This window comes from Crinia signifera, chromosome 12 (genome assembly GCF_055691185.1).
Source record: "Crinia signifera chromosome 12, ASM5569118v1, whole genome shotgun sequence".
Classification (NCBI taxonomy): Eukaryota; Metazoa; Chordata; class Amphibia; order Anura; family Myobatrachidae; genus Crinia; species Crinia signifera.
Window position 1 is genome coordinate 19,061,313 of NC_139228.1, and position 22,994 is coordinate 19,084,306.

Below are 22,994 nucleotides of genomic sequence, written 5' to 3' on the forward strand. Positions count from 1 at the left end.
CAATCATTCTGCCGACATAGTTAACGACATTACTTGTGGAGAGAATTGTATGCACCTTAAGACCCAGGGCATAAGTTAAGAGACAATACACTAGTAAATTGTGTTCAAATATTGGGTGGAACACACATCTTCCAAGAGACTTGGCTTAAACCTCTCTCCTGCTTGACACAGAAGCCTTATGTATGATGCAAATATTTAGGCACAAGCAATATATGTAAGAATAGGAACTCTTCAAAGATATTAGGTTATTTAAACAAAAACGGAAGATTACAATTATGTGATTGTGGGATCATCATTTTCTTCTTGTAAACTGCCAACATCCTGTATTTAACCCTACTAAGTAGCAATGGAATCACGTTTACGATATAGATCTGTGAATGGTGCAACTTGTACACAGACCGGTTTGTATTTTAGGGTTATATTTAGGCATGTGCAGGAACGGATTAATCCAGATCTCAAAACGAGATCTTATTGGCTATCTGGCTGTCACATGTTTTGTCTTCATCCGTTTTGAGATCCGGATCGGTTCATGCCTATATCCCTTTTCCACTGCTGCAATAACCTGGGTTATTACCATGGGTGCCGAATGATTGGCCGACAGTTGAGATCCTGGTGGTCAGTAAACAGACATCAATATGTGGTCTTTCACTTTCTTGACCCGAATGTCAACACTAAAAAAGAGCACCACTGCGCTTGCCATGCTTCGGACACTATTTTATTCACCCACCGCGCCCTAGAGGATGGTAAGGCATAAAATACTGCCTGTAGGCACAAAAAAAAAAGGGTACTTGTTTCCTAGCACAGCACCCCTGATTTTGATCGAAGTGCATCTCATCGCATGCAAAATAGCGGCATGTGATGCATTTCAATTTTTAATTATACAAGCACCCTGATGGGTGTTTACAATGTTAAATGCACCCCCATTGTCAACGCCACCCCCACTATCAACGCCAACCCGAAGCGTGGAGAGCCCGTGAGGGGCGGCGGTACGTGTCCTTTGACGTTTTCATACGCCCACTATCCACGTCGGACGTACCGCTGCGCTCGCCGCGCTTCGGGTTGGCTTTGATAGTGGGGGTGGCGTTGACAATGGGGTTGCATTTAACATTGTAAGCACCCACCATTTTCTGGCATGCGATGCTATATTTCATTGTACAAGCACACCACTAAATACGGTATGCGATGGGCGCCGTGCTAGGAAACAAGTACCAAAAAAAGGAGTGAAGAACCTATGTCAACCTTTTGACTGTCAACCTTCAGGCATGTCGAACTAATGCTTGTCGACCTAGTATCCCCTGCAGAGTTCTTCTAGTGCAGTAAAATGTAAAACTAAAAAAAAAAAAAAAAACATTGTTCATGCTTAACAAAGTCAATTGCAGAAGATGCAAAGTTTAAATACAAAAAAAAAATACATTTATAATCGTTTTTTATTTAAAAAAAAATAACAAAAACATTTGCTAGGAGTCCGACAGTTGCATGATGGGTCAGTTTCCTGAAATAGAGAGACTAACGGGAATATTTAGTCAGGTGCATGATTAGATATTGCCCATAGCAACCAGTCAGATCCTACATATACAGTATCTAGCACATTCTACACGATAATAGCTAGATACTGACTAATTGCTATGGGAAACATCTCCACGTGTGTGAACCCACACTTTAGTAAATATGCCCTTAATTCTGAAGAAAATCACGTTGTACTGGCTTAAGGTTCTGCTATAAAACTCGGTACAAATGAATGTCACTGAGGGACTCCCGATCAGTCTCCGATCCCAAGAAGATATCTGGGTCTAGCTCAATTTCTTCCACCCACTGATTCAGTTGTAGGTTTATCTGTAAGAAAAAGAAAAAAAAACACACGTGGATCATAATATCTATTTATTGCAATCAGCAATACAGAATAATACTATAGTACTTTCATGCATTATCACCATATAAGGATCCACATAGCAACAATTGCTAGGATCACATTGAGAAATTTATGGAGAAGTAATTGACCGGAAGTAACAGTTTGGAGGTGTTTACAGAGGATCTTTGGGAAAACGCAAGGGTTCTATGGCTGTTTTTGGGAAGTGTATCTGCCATCAATTACAAACTTGTATGTAAAAAACATGGCACTTGTACCGCTACTGCTGTTTCCAGTATAAGTAGCCTTAAACCTTAGCTCTGATGTTCCTCGTTTGTGCACATAGGTTGTGAATGTGTCTATCTGTACTTCTAAGTTGTCTGTATTAGTGGATATACTTGTGTAACTAAGTGTATTGTGGTCCAATTGCCTCCTCTGATTTGTGGCAGACAATACGTGTGCATCGGTGTTATAGAATTGTATTGGGGGGATGCAGTTCAAATCTCGGCGTTCGGAATCCCGACGCCGGAATCCCAACTGCCGAAATCCGGACACTTTCTCCCTCCGTGGGTGTCCATGACACCCATAGAGGGAGAATAAATTAGTGTGCCACGTCCCCCCCTTGTCGGGATTCCGACCGCCGTGATTTCATATCAATCCCGTTTTGGGAGTGATTTAAACTATCTGTAATTGATGTGAAGGATGAGGACAAGATAGAGTGTAACCCCTTAAGCTAGGTACATACTATGCTATACAATTTTTGCTGACTTAAAGCATATAAGATAATTTTTTCAAAAATTGTTTATTGTGTATGCCGCAACAAGGGCCTAGCAATCAGTACAAATCGCCTAGAATCGGTTCCCAATATAGCACATGCATCTCATTGTATGAAATACATGTAATGTTGGAAACGCTCGACTCTAGTCTAGTGTAATGTATAGAAACACTATTCTACTTCTTATGGTAAGAGGCTTGTAATTATCTACTTAACTATTTTGTACATTTTTATTCCTTAAATACGTATCTCGCTTTTAATTAATTTTTCTTTCACAAATGAATCTGCCTGACTATCCTGAGCTGAGATCTTACCCTTTATCAAACTGTGACTTCACAAAAAGATCCATAGCATCAGAAATGTAGAAGCAGTGGCGTAACTATAGCACCGCAGCCCCCGCCACCGCGGGGGGGGGGGGGGGGGGCGCTGTGCATATGGGGGCGCGGGGGGCTGCGGTGCTATAGTTACACCTCCCCCCAATCCCCCGCAGGCTTACCTATTTCGCTGGTCCTGGCGGCTCCGTTCTTCTGCTGAGGACCACCACAAAATGGCCACCCCCATACAGCAGACAGAAACTGTCTGCTGTATGGGGGCGGCCATTTTGTGGTGGTCCTCAGCAGAAGAACGGAGCCTCCGGGACCAGCGCGAAAGGTAAGGCTGCGGGGGATTGGGGGGGTTTGCATGGGCGGCAGGGGGCGCCTCCCCCTAACGGCGGGGGGGCGCCCAAAACGTAGCTACGCCGCTGTGTAGAAGTCTATTAAATGTATGACCAATATACAGGGCCGATGGATGTACAACAGATGTATTACATTTTTTTTTATTCGTAGAATATGGAAGCACAGAACTGACCTGGAGTTTGTTGAAGGTTTCTTTTAAGCTTGGTACAGTCACTATGAGACATTCTTTTTTCCTTATGTTTTCACTCAGAAACCTCCATGTCCTAATGTTCAATAGAGGAATTAGCAAATGTAAAAAATGTATTTGCATTACCGTTCGTCATTATACCCAACTGCAAATGTCAAAAGGAAATCTAAGTCATGTTCAGCTTGGCCTTTATGCAACAGGACTCACAGCTATACTCCCATAACTAGCTGAGAGGGAAGTTTCCACCTTCAAAACCAAACTGTAAGGAAATACATTCACATGCCTGGGTGTCATTTCATCAGCGAGACACAAAATTCAATGTACTAAGATTGGATATGATCACTGGTGATTTCATCCATAAAGTGCATGCTTAGAGCCTACGGAGAACAAGACAATTCGGTACTTATGTAGTATCTGGGCGTCCGATTTTGTGATTGTATGCCTTACCTTAAGGCATACAATCAGATGCGATGCGATGCGATTTTGCATAGGATTCAATGTTAAGAAGGTCCTGTTCATTTCCCCACTATCCAAGTGGGCATAGAGTTGATTTTATATAGCGTGGCGAGCGCAGCGAGCCACCGAGCCCGAAGCGTGGCGAGCGGACGCATATTTCTTAAAAAGTATTCTGTGTCCGCTCGCCACGCTTCGGGCTCGCTACGCTCGCCACAGGTTTATATCCAACTCCATGCCCACTTGGATAGTGGGGAAAGGAAAAGGACCCCTTTTTCCCATTGAATTCTATGTTAAAATGGACTCAGACCATTTTAACATTGAATCCTATGGAAAAATCTTGACCATCGCATCGCATACGATTTGGTCGCATGCGATGCGATGCGATTTCTAAATCGGACGCCCAGATACTACATAAGTACCGACAATTCATTTGGGTCATTTTCTGTGGTTGCATTTTTTTGAATGAACCTAAAGAAAGCATTCGTACAGAAGTGTACAGTGAGTGCGGAGATGGAATTGCTGCTATCACAGGCGGATGTACAAGGTCAGTTCGGCTACAGACATACAGGTAGACCTCTGCTTTCAAGAACAATACTACAGAATTGCAGACACCTCTGAATTAGGGATGGCCATCGACTATCTATGTTCCCAAAACATTGATGGTCAGGCCTAGTGCTCAATGTTTTGGGCATCGATAGACGGGGGTCAAATAGTTTTAGGCCATCGATGGATAGCATCTGAGGGCGATATTTTATTTTCCCCTTCCACTAATCAGACAGTTCCTCAGTCTGTCTCCTGCAGCCCTACTCTTCGTCTCATCCCTGCAGTTTGTGTTGCGTTGTGTAAGCAGCAGCTTCTTTAGCCAGCGATGATGCGGCACTGGGGGTGGTCTGAGTCAGCTGCAGCGCAGTATGATCAGCAGCCTAGGCCACATGTACACATTGATTGATCGCTCTGTCATTTGCCCGGCGGCGCCGCCGCCTTCGCGAGGAGGTGCGCGCATACGCAGAAGAAAACTTTACCTAAAGTGACTAGCAAAAGTTTCTACTGTGCATGTGCGCATCTCCCGTCAGGGCAGCCCGCACCACTCCTTTGCGCATGTGCTGCCATCAATGGCCGATGATAGAATGGTTTATAGCAATCGATGGTTCCTGCCATAAAAGCCATCAATGGCAACCATCAATGGGGGATGTGTCTATAGCCATCCCTACTCTGAATTAGCACATACAGGTTCTCAACAAGTGTTACTTGTACCAAACCTCAGATAGAGACATGGGGGGTGTATTCTGATTCAATCTGTCCCCCGCGCCAACCGATTGTTTGCAACTGCATATAGGTTTTTAAGCGCATGTGCAGCCGCTGTGGCGAGCGCCCACTGTGCTCACACACAGAAGTTCGGGCGGGGAGCTGGCCAATTTGCATATGGGAATGCACAGCGTTTCATGGGGGTTCCCATGACAACGCTGGGTGTTCTCATGCAAGTTGTCAGGTGACGCGGGGGGGGGGGGGGGGGGGGGGGAGCAGCTGACGTCCCATACAGGGTGCACGAAAGATCTGAGACATAGAGATGTCGTAGATCTGCGAGTGCTGTAGAAATCATTTGATTGTAGATCATCAAATGATTTGATTTCTCCCCTGCACCCAAGGCTGTGAATGGATAATTATGCAAATCATCCATTCACATGCATGAATGGGTTCGGGGAAGATGGGGCAGCAAGCACTTTTTTTTTTGCAAATTCCATCAGCCGTAAAGTGCAGGCTGCAGCCGCGATGGTTTTCTGTTGGGAATCCTCATAAGGACATGTGGAAACCTCAAGGTCAAAGTCTTCAACCACCTTCCTTCTGGGAGGATAATTTCAGTCTCTACTTGTTTTAGAAGCGGTGATGGATTCAGGGACACTTTCCAAGGATGATAACACCTTAACCATAGCCCACACTGACGTCAGCACTAACACCAATCAAACTTTATCAGAAATATTAAAAGATGTAAAAATCAATAGGCACAATCTAGTAATGGAAGAAAAAAAAGAAGAAAAAAACGTCTTGAAAGCTAGAAACGCGCTTTATTTATTAAGCGAAGGTTGGAGGAGAACAGAACGCCAGGCTTCACACTAAAGGTGGCCATACATCTACAGATCGATTGTCAGATCTGGCTGGTTGGAACAAAAACCTGGTAAATATCTGAATGACAGTTTTTCAGCATTTCAAAGCAAATGTTCAACTGTCATTTGCTCTCATCCATTACCAGGATTTTGTTCCAACCAGCCAGATCTGACAATAAATCTGTAGATGTATGGCCAGCTTAACAGTGAGTGCCGGTTTCCATTTTTACCTCCAACCCACTGAGAAGCATCAACTTACAAAAACCCCACTTAGTAAATAATGCCCTAAGTACGTATTTGTATTTGTAAGTACTGCATAAATGTATAGGGACAAATTACCTTATTTGTTCCTCATTGTCCAGGAAGTATTCAAAAACATTATTCAGTACAACAACATCAGCATGGTGGAGAAGAGACTGCTGACTGCAAATATCTGAATGGTATACCTAGGAGAAAAAGGTACGGTATATCCAGTGTGTAACAATGAATGCCTGAGGGGTTTTGAACAAAGGTCAAATAGAATCCCAATCTTTTACAAGCCATGATAAATCAATAGGTAGGGCCAAGTTTTGGAAGGTAAGCTATAACACAACTGCCCAATGAGCACATGGATGGTGTAATGGTTAGCATTACTGCTTCACTGTGGTAACGAGTTTGATTCCCACTTTGGCCCTAATGGTGAGTTTGTATATTTCCCTCCCCCATGCTTGCGTGGGTTTCCTCCAACTATCCAAATATATACTAGTAGGTTAATTGGCACCAAACAAAAGGTACCCTAGCATGTATTAGGGATGGCCATTGGTGCAGTCACCATCGATTGTTATACTGCAACCAGCCATCGATGGTAATAAACTATGGCCAAACAGAAATGGTCATCCATTTTCTTTGACTGACTGACCCGTGGGCCAATTAGAATGTGGGGGCGGGGCTTCAGGGTTGTCAGGGGGCAGAGCTATGCTCCGGCACCTTGAAAAAAAAAAAACATTGCTTTTGCTGCTCCATCAATGGGGGAAAACTATCTGGTTTTCCCTCCCCATCAATGGCAAAAGTATTCAACATCGGCCATAAAGCATCAATGATTTTGAATCATGGATGGTCAATGGCGATCCCTAGCGTGTATGTTTGAACATGTGGCAGGGACTATAGATTGAAAATTCCGCTGTGGCAGGAACTGAAACATCAAATTTTATTTTTTTTCCTGCCTCTAGGTAGAGTAGGGGTGTTTTTTATTTGTTTTGTCCCAGGAATGACCTCAGGAATAGCTGCAGTGGCACCACGGGGTACATGGAGTTGGACTACGCAGGAGGCTTGGTGCACGGGCCCAAAGGAGTCATCGAGTTGGTGTGCTGAAGTCCCCGTTCAGGATTGTGAATGTGGTTCCGCCAGTGTGCAGCATCTGGCGGCAGTAGCAGTGCACCAATTATGCATTGCAGCCTGATTTTGCACATGTGCCCACCTTTTTTTAGGTCAGCGGGCTTTAAAGATCGCACTGAGCACCAGGAAAATTAGCAGTTTTTTGCCCTCTGTAGTTTTTCTGCCAGGGTGGAGTAGGCTACAGGTGCAGCTGTAGCCTACTCCTACAGCTGAATTATTTTTATTTCACATAGTTAATAGTAAGTAGTTTAATTTTTCTGCAATGTACCTAATCCAATGGTGTACAAGTCCAATGGTGGTGACATTGTGCATGCAATCAGTGTCCCCTTGATTGACAGGCTGAGGGCATTTGGGGGCAGTGACTAGGTCTGTTTCTCAAAACAATCTGCTTCCATTTTGTATGAGTGCCGAGGCCAGCGTTTACATATGGTGATGCAGACTTACTGACCTCGGCTGCGGACCACTGTGTAGCGTAACATGAATAAGATGCAATACTGATTAACGCAATGTGAATAAGGGGCACTACTTTGTGTCATAACGTGAATAAGGGTCACTAATATGTAGTGTAATATGAATCAGGGGCCGTACATGCAGTGTAGTGAGAATATGATTGTGCTACTGTGTGGCGTAATTTGATTTGGCGGTACTATTGTTTAACCACGCACCTTTGTCCTTTTATAAAGTATGGGATGTAGGGCAGGTAAATATAGTTCGCAGGGGCAGCCAAAAACTCTGCCACATCGGGGAGGAGGTTCTTTGGTGATAGGGGAAAGGAGTTCCCCTACCTCTCAAGGACTAATTTAAGCCCTGGTGCCCAGCATTAGGAGGCATATCCTTGGCATATTAAGGTGGGGAAAAATACTTGTCGCAAACTAGACACATGCTGTCCATCCAGATCAGAGATGTGCAGGTCTATGCAGAAATACAGAATATGCCCCAATGTTTCTATTAACTCTGCATAACTCCCATTGCTCTATATGCATTTACTTGGTTGTACTATGTTTTATGCTAACACAACATTGTTAAATAATTGATCTACAGGTTAGATATCATCATCAAAGTGAAATGAAAATGATCTAAAAACATGATTGTATAAATATACTGAATATACGCTCTTGATATCAAACACTGCATTCCATTAGTTTGTTGCACACATTTTTCCAGACCCCTCCCTGTTTTACCTGAATCCTGTCAGAGAACTGGTACTTCTTTATGACCTTCTCTTGCAGACTGCAGAACTCAGCATTGATTTCCACTCCCTTCAATTGTCTTGCTGAACTGTAAACATGTCCCTAATTCCAGCCAACAAGAGTACATAGGCTACAGGTTTTATTCATTTTATTGTAAATATTTTTCAATCTCAGATAGCCAAATTTCTTACTTTCTTATAGTACATAGATACGGCTTACTAAATATAAATTAAAATAATTATAATTAAAGGATGAAGCTCTCTGTTATCTATCAGTGCAAACTTTTAGGTTGCATGCACAGGCTATGAAAAATAATTGGAACTTTTCTGACCGTTGCTGATAAATTTTAAAACTTTTTTGTAGTCTATTCCATTTTACTATATTTTAATAATAGTTTTGACAGCTGCACCGATCTGTTCCTTGCTGTGGCAGCTGCTGGATCAAGGGCTACGCAGGAGATCTCACGCGAGTACCAAGATCTCGTAAATGCCCAGTAGAGACACCCTGGCAGGGAGATGTATCTGCGTGCTTGAGGGAGGGATCGCCGGAGGGTTGAGTTTTCACTCCTCCGCTCTGATGGACAAGATTTTCCTACATCTTGTCGATGATATAGCGGTGCAATAATTCCCACTATAATACATGCCCCCCCCCCCCTTAACTTAGTACAGGCATGACCAAACTATGGCCCTCCAGCTGTTGTGAAACTACACATCCCAGCATGCCTTGCCATAGCTTTAGCATTCCCTAATAGCAAAACTGTGGCAAGGCATGATGGGATGTGTTGTCATTTCCCATAGTTTGGCCATGCCTGACAGTATAACTTGATTACCACTAGTTATTTGAGGATTATTATTCATTTTGATACAAGAACCATTTTATTATCTTTTACATTTTCAGGAATAGGACAGTAAAAAACGCAACCTAATATTACCGCGTATAGAACAGCACCAAGTCTTGAACCCACATCAATGAGCGTCTTCTCGCTCAGATCTGGTAAGACGTGCTGGAAGAGATATTTGAGCTCCACAATGGAAAATGAATGGGAAAGAAAGTCTGCAAATGTAAAAATAAAGTAGAAAGTTACTGGTAGAATACTTAGATATTTAACTTTACAGCCTAGTGTCTTAGGAAAAGGATACAGCGCATTGTGTATTTGTTATATTAAGCCCCAAACAGTAGGAGTGGTGGAATACCCAGAATTGTAATGCTACTTACATATTACTTCTGTATTACCTCAGTCAATACAAAGAACTCACACAACTATAATGCAGGGACGTGCAGGGCTGCGGTGAACAGTCAAAATTTAAAATGTGAGCTGCAACTGGAAGACCGTTTTGTGCTGCCAAATAAAGGCCCTTATTCTGGTTCACTCGCAGAGGAAAATTCCTTCTCAAATGGACAAAACCGTGTGCACTGCAGGTGGGGCAGATGTAACTTGTGCAAAGGGAATTAGACTTGGGTGGGGTTTTACTTCAAAGTGAGATCTATATTGCAGTGTGGAAATAAAGCAGTCAGTATTTTCCCTGCACAGAAACAAAATAACTCACCCAAATCTAACTCTCTCTGCACAAGTTACATCTGCTCCCCTGTAATGCACATGGTTTTGTCCAGCTGAGAAATAATTTTCCTTTGAGAGTGAACCAGAATAACCCCCAAAGTTATGAGTTTAAAAAAAAAAAAAAAGTAATGCCACATCCACAAAATCTGAATCTGACCCTCTCTCACCATGGGTACCACAAATACGCTCATCCATGCACTGGTGATTTCCCATCTGGACTACTGCAACCTTCTCCTTTGTGACCTTCCTTTCGCCTCCTTTCCCCAATCAATTATTTATTTAATAATTCAACTGCCCGTTTCATTTACATCTTATGCTTCTTACGCTGCTCTGTTCCAGCCTCACCCTTCCATTACCTCTGGGCACCCCATCCACCTCATCTATAGATTCATCCTCTGACTTGTAAACAGATATTATATAGGGTACATTTACATGTATCACTGCTGAAAGTGTGTCCCAACAAAGAGTACTGTTGCTCTAGTAACAACCCCCTCAAGTTCATACTATAGACATTTTATGAGAGACCTAAGTTTGGGAGCAGGTATTAATTACAATTAGCGCATGTAAATTAAAGCGCTAATTGAATTCCTCCTTGATCCCCATCCCACCCAATGCTGCACGATTTCTAAAGCCCCGTACACATGGGGGAGATATATTGCTCAGTGTCTCCTTTTCATCAGAGACCAGAGATGGTCGCTAATGAAAAGGAACCTCTGCCGGGGGAGCCGCAGAGGGAATCAGCTGGTCGCAGGAGCTTGATTAGAATGGGGCTGAAAACGGTAGCACGCACCCCGCGATTTATCGCCAGGGCACACTCCCATCACTGACAATATGGTTGCCAGCGACCATATTTCCAGCGATTTCAGCCCTTATCAGCCCAGCTTAAGGAAACAAGAAAATAAAAAAAAACATGAAGCTGAAAACAGTGAAAAATAATTAATGTCCTTTAACTTGAAACTATATGAAATCCACAACTCACCTATAGGTGCAACTGTTGTAGAGCCACACGATAAACAGTAATTACGGCTCATCTTCCCCTCATCACATAGTAAGTCAATTGTATCATCGTTATAAAGGAAAGCATCTACATGAAGGGTGGGCTTGGGGAGTTTGTGAATCTGAAAAGACAAATACAGTATCATGAAATGGGAGTAGGAATACGAGTAATTGGAATAGATAGATTAGATAGATATATAGATAGATAGAACAGCAGCTCCAGTCTAAATAAAATAACCCAGACTCTGCTGTGCAATATTCTATTTAGGCCACAGTGCTTCCCGTTCGTTCTATTGCTATGTGTTTCAGCAGCCTTGCAGGTATTTGCGGAGGGCACCCAGTGAATTACCATTTATTAGAGAACTACTCAGTGCCAGATCAAGTGACTTTATGGATGCTTTTCAAATGTTTTACTCACCGCTAGCCACTAGATGGCGCCTAACGGTGCAAGTCAATTGTTGCTCTGTTCAGGCGTAAACAGCTGCTGGCGACAACAATTCATCTCAAACCCCTGTGCTAGCAAGCTGAAATGAGCAAAAAGTGACTTGTTTGGGCTGTTTGGGTCACCATCAGCATGACAAAAAAAAAACCTATTGAATATCGCCCATCCTCCGTCACTTTAGATGGGAGATCAGGCATGATAAACAATTGACTCACAACAGCAACATTTCAGCACATTTTTTAAGCACGCCGCTATCGCCTGGCAATTAAGATCCAGTATGCTGGATAAATCTAGTTCTCATTGGAGAACACTGCACCTGACAGATCGCTCAGGACACATCACTGGCACATCGCTGTGTGCTGAGCAATCTAGCATCGCTCAGATCGCTCAACAAAATCGCCATGTGTGTAGGCCCTAATAGCGTGAAATAATTACCTTCGATATATTCAGTCACCTCTGCTTTACCTTACCTTTACTGATCTGATCAGGAGAATACAAGAATAATAAACAACACAGGTTCATCATTGCAGGTATTCTATCGTTTATTTGCACGGACACATATTTATACAGTAACAAAAGCATGGACCTCCCTTCAGGGGTAGGTCTTACAAGAAATTCATACATATTCATTATGACCCTCCTCAATAGGGTTGGGCTTCAACCAGAATATTGGTTCAAACATGATTTGCGTAGCAGACGTGCACTTCCATTTTGTAACAAAGGAGTGGTCTTCCAGTAAACTGGATTACCCTAGACCTCCCATATTCCTGCCCCCTAATGCTGTTTGTCTGTAAATAACTTATGCCTTACATGGTCCGAAATCTGGTTCTAGCTGACTCCTGTGGTCACTGACCACTGTCTGGAAACACAGCACTTCCTCAAACCTGGGTGTAACTTCATGTTTCAGCAAAAGCCAAATATCAGCTTACAAATCACATTGTTTAACTTATTGTGAAATTTATCAGCTCATATGTGCTTTGTAATAATTCCTATCTATTACCCATATGAATATGCAGACCCCAGGGGGGTCTCTATCATTCCCTCATTTTGCACAATAATTAAACATGATGTCATGTTCATTCGCAAACTGCATATTGCATACATGGTTTTAGCTGGACTACCTAGACCAGGAATACTCAGAATAGGTGAGAACATCATACAGTAAAAATCTTCCTAACTGCAGAAGAAACAGTCTAACTTAATCGTGATAGTGGATATTTCTCTCACATCCATCAGGCCAGACTGATTCTCTGCTTTCTGTGCTCCACCATTCCTGAGTTTCCCAAACCGATCTGGTCATTGCTGATTTGCATTTCTTCTGGCAAACAGAGAACATACACATGAGTATATTGAAAGTGACATACTGTAAGCAAGTAACAATATTTCTATAATATTTAAAGCAAACATCGCTATACCTACTATATGTCCCATAATTCCTGTAATTCATGTTGCTGGATTAAGCTAAATTAACCATCCTGAATTCCCTTCAATAATCTGCTTCTTCAAATCCTTGACTCTAGCTGTGTTCCTCTATAGCAGGGCTCCTCAAACTATCTTTCTCTGGGATCCCATCAGGAAATAGAAATAATGACTGGACCCCAGCAAGTTACTGCAGAAGGTCATAACATCACATGTGTAGTCAGCAGACAGCACATGCATGGCAGCATTTGTGGAGGCACAGAGTGATTGGAGGAGTCTAGAATAACAGACAATTCAACAGATGTTCCAGACTCCCTGAATCACTGACTGAGATTAGAAAAATAATCACCCTGATGGGCAGCAATAGGGAGTTATGACCCCATGCTGAGAAAGTCGGGACCCACTTTTTTTAGAACCGCTGCTCTATAGTATCTTCAATTTACATCAGACTGGTAATTATAACATGCTCTTGGTACAGCCAAACACATATCTATTTTTTAGCTGCACGGTACCATCTGAATATTTACAAATAATTTTGATCTGTGGCATTAACATAAAAATAATCCTTTTTGGTCATTCTACTTATCAGAATGTCTACCTAGTCTATTAGCTAGTGAGGAGTTACAAAGATACCCAGTGATGCTAATATTTATCAACTCTATAGTAGTTAATGGGACTCCTAACCAACGCTTGGATCCCATGCCTTGAAAAAGATAGCTAGTCTATCGAAACCGGTTGGCCAGAAGGGGACCAGCGCAGTGGATTCCATCCAAAGGGAAGGAGAACTTATCAGGGCCTGTTTTGTTTAACCACCCATGCTATTTTTGTCTGCAATTCTTTGTAGACCATCCTATTTGTTTTTTCTTATGCATCATAATAATACATTTGGAAAGTGAATTTGGACCTCATACTGAGGATCCGGAGTGCCTATGGTGACTTCACTGTCCCTCCCTATGCGCTATTTTCTGACAATATTCCTTTTAATTGATAATAATTATCGTTTAAACAGTATATCACTATTGTTGGGTATAATTTGTTTTTCTTTTTTTTGGTACTCCATGTTGGAGGACCGTTTGGACTCGAAAGACCATTTGATTTAGAGTTTCAGCACTCAGAAACATACCAAGGTCCTTTTCTGTGGTAATGCATGGATCTTGGATTAAAAGGGGAAAGTGAACAGACCCAGCAATCTCTTAATTTTAATTTTTGCTACTTGGTAATGGGCCTGTACTATTTGAGTCAGCCCATGTCTGAGGCTTCTCTGCTTTATCAGAAACGTAATCAGGTATCTTCATTATCATTACCATAAACCATATTACTGTCACTTATCGTAGCTGCTAGGCACAAAATACAGCCTCAGACCCTTATCAGGTTTGGGCCTTAATAACATTTTAGCAAACTGCATCGTTGAATTTAACTTTCAGCTTTTGAGCTTTGCAGATGTTGGAGTAGTCAGTTTGGACTTGTAGTTCAGGCATATACTGCAGTTCTGTGCTCTTTGATACTGTAACTGCTTCTTTCTTTCTGTGGACTTGTCATTGCAGCTTGCTTTGCTTCAGCATCTGCTAGATTGCTTTCTTTGGTCTGGTTCCCTGTGTGTGCTTGTATCATCTTTGTATGACTTCATCAATGCTTGGAAAAGTTTTTTTATGAGGTCAGCGTGCTGTATCTGGAATCTGTATAAAGGTTTGCTGTTGTGTTCTTCGCATGTTTCAATGCTTTAGTGAGGGCCACAAGTTCTGCTGCTTATGCTGACATCTGTACTGGTAAGGCTCTAGAAATCACCACCTCACTCTCTGTGGTGACATCATAGTCAGTGTAGGGTGTGCCATCTTAATATCTGGACCCATCAATATACAGTTCATAATGAGCATTGGGTATGGGGATGTCATGGACGTATGGGAATGTCTGAGTCTTTTGTTTCATCAAAGCAAGTCAATCATGGGAAAAATTTATGACATGAATATTCGCTTCTCACCTCCACCTTCTTCCGAATCTACTTCCATTCTCTGGGCTGCCGTAGATAAAGGTGTGCTTGTAGAAGGTGCTTGTTCCAATATTCTCCCCCATTTTGAACATTTGATGTTCACACGAGAATTGTTGGCGGGTTAAGATGCATCTCTTTATTGTCGCATTGGTTGCACTCAATATGGAACTTCATACTTGGTGAGTCTGGCTGCTGATAGGTGCTTAGTTCTGGCTTATTGCAGAATTTCAGTTACCACATGTGGTACTTGTACAGTCAGTTCATGATTGAGAACAATGTCTTTTAATACAGCCGCAGGTGCTTCTTGGATAATATTTTCAGGCTTGTGGAGTAGTGAGCAAGAGGTCTTTGTTTTGTCCCATGTAGCTGCGTAAGGACTCCCAGTGCGTGTTCCTTTTCCTCATGACAGTAGAGGGAAAAGGATTTTGAATAGTCTGTAAAGCCTAGAGCCAGTGAAGAAGCTATGGCTGCCTTTAGTTGCTAAGTCGCTTGAGACATTTCTTCATCTGATGGGCATGGACTTCTTTGTAGCATCATACAAGGTTTGCATATAAACGGATGCAAGAGGGATCCAGTCCCTGCAATAGCCAACCAGGCATAGGAATGACCTTATTTGTTTAACAGTCTTTGGTACCTTGGCTTGCAGTATGAGCTTATTCCTCTCTTCTGTCAGGTATCTGATGCCTTGAGAAATGCAGTGGCCCAAGAATATGACTTTGTGTTTGCAGGCTGTAATTTGTCTTTCGATGCCCTGCAGTCTTGCTCTACTGTTTCCTTATGGCATTTTGGCTTTAGTTGTTGTGGTTAACAGGAGGTCATCATCGCAAGCTGGGTGTCTTCTGTGTAGAGGGGTCTCCAAGCCAGTGATATGCAGTTAATAACAGTATTGTTTGCTAACAGTTCTTGTGAGTCTTTGATGGTAAGCATAGAGCAGAGTGCATTGGCCAATCATTCACCGTAAACCAGGCCCCTGATGGTGGGATCTGATCCAGCAAGGTGTGTCGATTTTAGGCACAATGAGACAGTTTATTAGCAGTCTTTCAATGATTCTCTTGTACCAGTCTGTATTGAACTTCACCAGAACCGGTGACATCATATTTCTGGACAGAACAGGTGTATTGCTGTGGAGATCTGCACTACACAAGGACACCAGACCACAGGAAGGCTTGGACTTATTTGCTGCTGGCTGCTGTTTGTTCTGTGGTGAGTGGACATTGCAGTTGCATGCTGACATCCAATATTCATTTTTTTTTTTTCCAAATCAGGCAGCATGGTATCAGCAAAGTCTGCAGGAAAACTTTCTAAAAGAACACAAAATACAGCAACTTCTATTTCTGGCATATAGTTTTTTTTTATACTATTTGACCTTTATTTCATGCCTGTCTTTGATGAGTTCATAAATTGCAGAATATCAGCTCCTAATAGGTTAACACAACATGTTAGTGATGTGAGGAATTATACTTAGTATGGGCGTTCATTTATCATTGATAGGTTAAGGGGTTGGCTTACTCTTCTGGAGTAGGAGTGTCTGTCCGCCCACCCAAGTACCTTTTAATGTACTTCCTCATTTAATTCATTTTTTGCCTACTTCTATTTCACACACAGACATTACACATAATTGTATTACTAAGAGACTGTAGTTTCTGCCCTGTGTGAAGATCAACATGGAGTACTGCGTCTTCATACCTTCCCACGAGGTTAGTCAAGATGTTCTAATATATACATATTTTTTCCTTTTCTATATTTTTTTCCAACTTCCTCTAAATCTTTAAAAAATCTGTAATTACACTTAATATTACATATGAACAAATTTAATTCAGGGCATAAAGCCGTGATTCCCAAAACTGTGTGCCTAGGCATCCTGGGGTGCCTCAGGACACTTGCAGGGGTGCCTTGGGTTGGTGGACCAGGATCAATTCATATTAGTTATGTGCAATGTAACAGGCAAAACAGTGCTGGTGGCTGCTAATTATAATATATGTAGACAAACAGGAGCAAATCCTGTCCCTCACCAGATAACTGTGACACATAAACACAATGTACATAATTTTATATATTTTCTGAATAAGAAACATTTGGCCTAGGGGTGCCTTGAAAACATTTTTATGCTAACAATCTATAGTTAGCAGCATTTGTCATTATAGTGTTCTACTGTACCATTTCAAATGGTCTGCTTCTGACAATTTGCTCTAAATCTATTCAACAAAAATCTACACATACACATATATATATACATATACATACACATAACAATAGCTTATTATAACTAAATTCTAGAGGACTTAACAATATTAAGCATTTCATTCAGGTCTTGGAATTAGTTCCCTTTTTTTATATTGTGTCACAGGAAGCATCTGGACTGTGAAATACATCTCTTGTCTTTTGTATGTGGTATGAGTTCTGATTGCGCTACACTGAGTAATATTGTGCTCTGGTGGGTTCATTTATCACAATGCTGTAAGTACATATTATACTTTTTTGTGATATTGAAAGTCTCAAATATCCATATAATCCTGTAACTGTGACTAGCAACCATCTGTAATTAGGAATTTCTGACATTCCTGATTTTTTTTTTTTTTCTCCCGACCTTCGATGCAACGATTCTAAAAGGAACGTTCAATATTCTTACTCCCGTCACCTGACTTGAACCACTCGTTCAAGGGCGTGGCTTTATCCACCTGTGGTGTGACGGGATATGTCTGTGTGCAAGGAAGTAAAACTGTGTATTGCTAGCTAGGATTTGTTATGGATCTGTCTAAGGCTGCTGTGTAAAAAAACAACAAACCTTATTCCACCATCTCAATCTATCTCTATGAATGAGACCTTGACCAATAGTACCTGTGAAAGTGCTATTATTTTGCACAAATTCTGTCTCTAAATGGCAACCAACCATAATAACAAAATCTACTACTTTGTTTTCATTAGTGACCTGAACAGTTAACTGAATTTATACTGGATCTTTAATGCCAGCCGTTATTTTTGTCTTAAAATAATGCCCACTAAAATTATCAAACCAAAATACAATTTACATTTACAATCTGAACAAGGTGTGACATGGAACAATGTGACAATGTGAATTTGCAAGTCTTCTTTCTTTAGTCACTATTAAAAAAACCTCATCATATTAATTTCAAAAACCTCTGTTTCAAATATGACAACTCAATACTAGGACAATTTGTCTGATCACATCATTTTGTACATTAACTGTAGTTTTAAAATCTGTTGGTCTTATTACCACAATTGTGATTCTCTATAATAATCTTTTATCTTATAACATAGGACTATACTATTTTTACACTTTACACAAGTTCCACGTAGTGACATAGGTCATAGAGACCACTAATCCATAAGAGCTGTGTCCTAATTGGTTCAATTATAACACTGTGTACACACAGCACAATTTAGCATGAAATTTAAGATGACACTGAACCTTATTCACCTTAATATTTACCTTAGACAGAACAGTATAACAAACATTTCTACTGCCACAAAAAACTATTTCAAAATACAATGCATTGTTAAATGTGTGTGATCTGAATATTTCGGGTTAAAAAATGGCGTAAAAAGGGTGACATAAATGTATAATTTGTTCTATATAAACGTGGCTAGACTGATGCACAGAGAGGGTCTGACTAAGCAACAGTGATCGTAAAGCAACCAATCTTCTGTTTGCTTACCCGGGGTTGTGTCAGAGTCTCCCTGCGTTATCTAGCATAGAACTGAGACCATTAGATATCTCCCCTTTGCTTGCCATCCCGGACTTTGCAGCCCCCATATAATAGCGTGAAATAATTACCTTCGATATATTCAGTCACCTCTGCTTTACCTTACCTTTACTGATCTGATCAGGAGAATACAAGAATAATAAACAACACAGGTTCATCATTGCAGGTATTCTATCGTTTATTTGCACGGACACATATTTATACAGTAACAAAAGCATGGACCTCCCTTCAGGGGTAGGTCTTACAAGAAATTCATACATATTCATTATGACCCTCCTCAATAGGGTTGGGCTTCAACCAGAATATTGGTTCAAACATGATTTGCGTAGCAGACGTGCACTTCCATTTTGTAACAAAGGAGTGGTCTTCCAGTAAACTGGATTACCCTAGACCTCCCATATTCCTGCCCCCTAATGCTGTTTGTCTGTAAATAACTTATGCCTTACATGGTCCGAAATCTGGTTCTAGCTGACTCCTGTGGTCACTGACCACTGTCTGGAAACACAGCACTTCCTCAAACCTGGGTGTAACTTCATGTTTCAGCAAAAGCCAAATATCAGCTTACAAATCACATTGTTTAACTTATTGTGAAATTTATCAGCTCATATGTGCTTTGTAATAATTCCTATCTATTACCCATATGAATATGCAGACCCCAGGGGGGTCTCTATCAGCCCCAATAGTCTGTATTTTATACAGTTTACAATCTGATTTAATGAGGTTTAAGTGTGCAGAGTAGATTAGCACTTAGCATAATTTGCAAAGAAGATATCTCACATTCTCAATGGCTTGGTTCTCTGACCCAACCATCGCCTCCATCGGCAGACAGCTTCGCAGGTCCTCAGCAATACCGTGCAGAAGGACGTCAGCATTATCTGTGGTTAATTCTTCTATTTCACCTATAAAAAAAAACAATGACTCCGTTATATAGAAACCTAGAATACCACAGATAAGAACCATTTAGTCCTGGGGTAGCCAACCCTAGTCCTCGAGAGCTACCAACAGTGCATGTTTTGCAGGTCTCCTCACAGAATCACAAGTGAGCTAATTAGCTCCATCTGTGTATCTTTTAAAATGTGTCAGTGATTAATTAGTGCAGCTGTGCAGCAGCTAGGTTGTCTGGAAAATGTGAACTGCTGGAAGCTCTCAAGGGCTAGGGTTGGCTACCACTGATTTAGTCCATCAAGTCATTCTCAGAGAACTAGCCCCAATACTCCATGTGATGTGAGACGCCTGGCACAAGTGCATCCTATTTACAATACGATTACACTAAAACGCACCCGAAGACTGTGGATTCATTTGATATATTGTGTGCGACTTAAGGCCCATGCACACTGTACTGCACTTTTGAGCTGAAAGTTGCTCAAAACAGCATGTTTGAGCGGCTTTCAGCTCGAAGCCGCCCAGTGCATATGAGCGGCTTTGAGGACAGCTTTGCATAGTGCATGCGCTATGCAAAGCTGTCCTCTCCCCGCTGTTGGTGCTGGGCAGAGGGAAAGCAGCTCAGTGTGTATGCACTGAGTGGCTTTCCCCCAGCGATGAAAACTATCATCGCTGTCCATACACGCTGGGCAAAAGGTCACTTACACATACATAAAAAAAAATACATTTAATTTTATTGTATACAAAATGAACTCTTGATGCATGGCTTAAGTGACAGTGACTTATATGACCAGGATCTTGCTTTCTTGGATAGCTTTGCATTGTCTGTACACGAGATATATAATACCTAAGGAAGAGAGTATATAAAACGTGTCCACATATCCACACACAGATATAGGCCCTTATTCTGATCTGTGCGGCCGGAGCCGCATACGTTGCTCCGGCCGCACAAACCAATCCCCGCCTACAAGACGGATCGCCACGGCCGTCCGTACGCGGACGGCTGGCGATCCGCATGAAAATGGTGGGGCGTACGCCTCCACCATGGTGGGAGCTGCCCCCTGCATTCGATGGTCGACGACCATCGAAGGCAGGTCCGCACGCTCCACCAGCTCACGCAAGCTTAGACCACACGGACAATCGTCCGTGTGAAAGCTTGTATGGGGGCGGCGAGCTGACATCCGGCGATGTCAGCTTTCCGCCCCCATCACTGGCGTCATAGCCTCATTACCATGCATACGCCCCGCGTTTGCATGGGAACGCCCATGAAACGCGGGGCGTATGCATAGGGAAATGAGGGTATTAAGCCCCTCACGCCCCTATACGCCCCCTTTGCGGCGTATAAAATTTTTGTGCGGCGATTTCGCCTGCACATGCGCAGAGTGACCTCTGCGCATGTGCAGAGTGAAAACATCGGCGGTACGGCCGCACGCGGGCCGTACCGCCGAGATCTGAATAAGGGCCATAGTTATCTAGGATGCATTTACATACCCCCCAACATCTGAAGAGCAAAGAAAACAGTACAAATTAGGAAAGGGGTACTGCCACAGGTAAAGGGTGTGTGGCCGCACCCCCCTTCCCTATACTTACAATGTATATTACAAAGGTACAGCCCATAAAAAAATAATAATAATAATTAAACGGTACTGTACATGCCAAAAAGGTACAGTTGGAGACTATGCCTTAAGCATCCTGCGTTTGGGATGCCGGCGTTCACTATCTCGACTCCAGCATCACAAGGGGAGTGCAGGACGCTCCCAGGTGTCACCCTTCCAGGAGAGGACACCAAATTCAGACTCCTCCAGATTTGACAGTAGAAAGGTGCTTCAGAATGACATTAACCTGCAGAACTCATCTTCACTCACTGAGAAGGAGCTGACAGTACTCAGTCAGTACTCAGGAAGTAGGTTAAAGGTGTACAAGGTGCAATATCACAGTGTTCCCAATTGTAACGTGCAACAGATATCCTATTGGCATGTATTAATAGTCACAAGAATAATAACATAAAGAGAGCTGCCAAGGATTAGGTAATAATAACCAAACCTGGGGTTACCTGTGACAGCTGTCACCTTGGAGGGAGAGATTCATTACAGCCTTGCTCTATGGTCCAGACTGTTCTGGTTAACTCATCCCTGGACCATAGAAGGAAGCTGTACTATCTCTCTAGCCTCTGACATGTACACTACAAGCTCCAGAGTGGCAGAGACTGATCCGCTGTTCTAGTTCTTTTGTGTATGGGTAAAAACCGGACCCGGACAAGACCCCGTAATGCTGGACTGGACATCAAACTCTGCTTTCCGGAGCTTGTAGTGTCCAGGCCGAGGGGCTGTCCTGTACAGCGGAGGGGGTGGGGGCGCTGCCTGTAACAGCTGTCACCAGGGAGAGGAGGAGGTAGAGAATGAAGCCTCCCTATATGGTCCGGGCATGCAGCAAAAACCGTAACAGTCTGGAGGCTTTAATCTCCCCTTACCATGTCCCTGGTGAAACTATCAAAGGCAGTGTCCCCACCCCCCTCGGGTGCCGGACAGTTTTCCGACAGTCGGGATCCCGACAGTCATTACCCCGACATCAGGATCCCGACAGTCAAAACCCAGACACTCGGGGTCCCGACGGCCACCGGCTATTCTCACTTGTGGGGGTCCACGACCCCCATAGAGGGAGAATAGAATAGGTGGTGAGTGTAGCGAGCTAGTCGGGTTCCCGACGTCGGGCTAATGACTGACGGGATTCCGACTGTCGAGACCATATACCACACACACACACACCCCCCTCCTCCTCCTCTGTACACGAGAGCCCCTCGGACCAGACACTACAAGCTCCGGGGGGTTACCATACTATCCTTTTCAAGTAGGGGTGAGCAGATTTGGATTTACTCAGTTCTTTTCGCAAAATTATTGCAATTTCAGATTTATCGGATTGGCTATCGGCTGTCAAGTGTTTTGGAAAGCCAATAAGATCCCATTTTGAGATTCTAGTAAAACCAAACTCGCTCACCCCTACTTTAAACCCGGGGCACTCATGCATTACACAGGTTCTATGGCTGATTAAAATGCAGACTTGAATGAAGCCAGCTGGAAAACCTGTACAATTCATAACTTTCCAGGTTTAAAGGACAGTATAGTAATCCTATGTATCATTATGCAGCCATACACGATTCCCCTCTGTCGCCCCAGGAAGGAGCATTGTGGCCGCTTACTGCTGCTCTTCAGCCAATGAATGAGCCTAGGCAGGACGCCCGGAGACACCCGCCCCAGCACGCTAAGGATAGCGCTCTGAGCCTCAGCAATGTCCATCTCAGCTGACTCAGTAACCACCACCATCACCACGCTGTTATCCCGCAGGGGTGTACCAAGATGGCGTCCTGACCATAGAGAGGCG

General features: G+C 42.7%; 1 protein-coding gene across 2 annotated transcripts; it reads right to left on the minus strand.

The window, feature by feature from the left end:
- Positions 1-1,409: 1,409 nt before the first annotated feature.
- LOC146049686 (uncharacterized) lies at positions 1,410-22,972 on the minus strand. Of its 2 annotated transcripts, XM_083166254.1 has the most exons (8): positions 22,813-22,972; positions 19,512-19,633; positions 11,145-11,283; positions 9,539-9,660; positions 8,599-8,709; positions 6,383-6,489; positions 3,471-3,561; positions 1,410-1,833 (listed from the first exon to the last, which is right to left on the minus strand). In XM_083166254.1, the coding sequence occupies exons 1-8, from the start codon at positions 22,934-22,936 to the stop codon at positions 1,717-1,719; spliced, it is 933 nt and encodes a 310-aa protein (XP_083022380.1). In that variant the 5' UTR covers positions 22,937-22,972; the 3' UTR covers positions 1,410-1,716. The 2 variants fall into 2 exon arrangements, with proteins under 2 accessions (XP_083022380.1, XP_083022381.1); XM_083166255.1 differs by lacking the exon at positions 8,599-8,709.
- Positions 22,973-22,994: the final 22 nt, after the last annotated feature.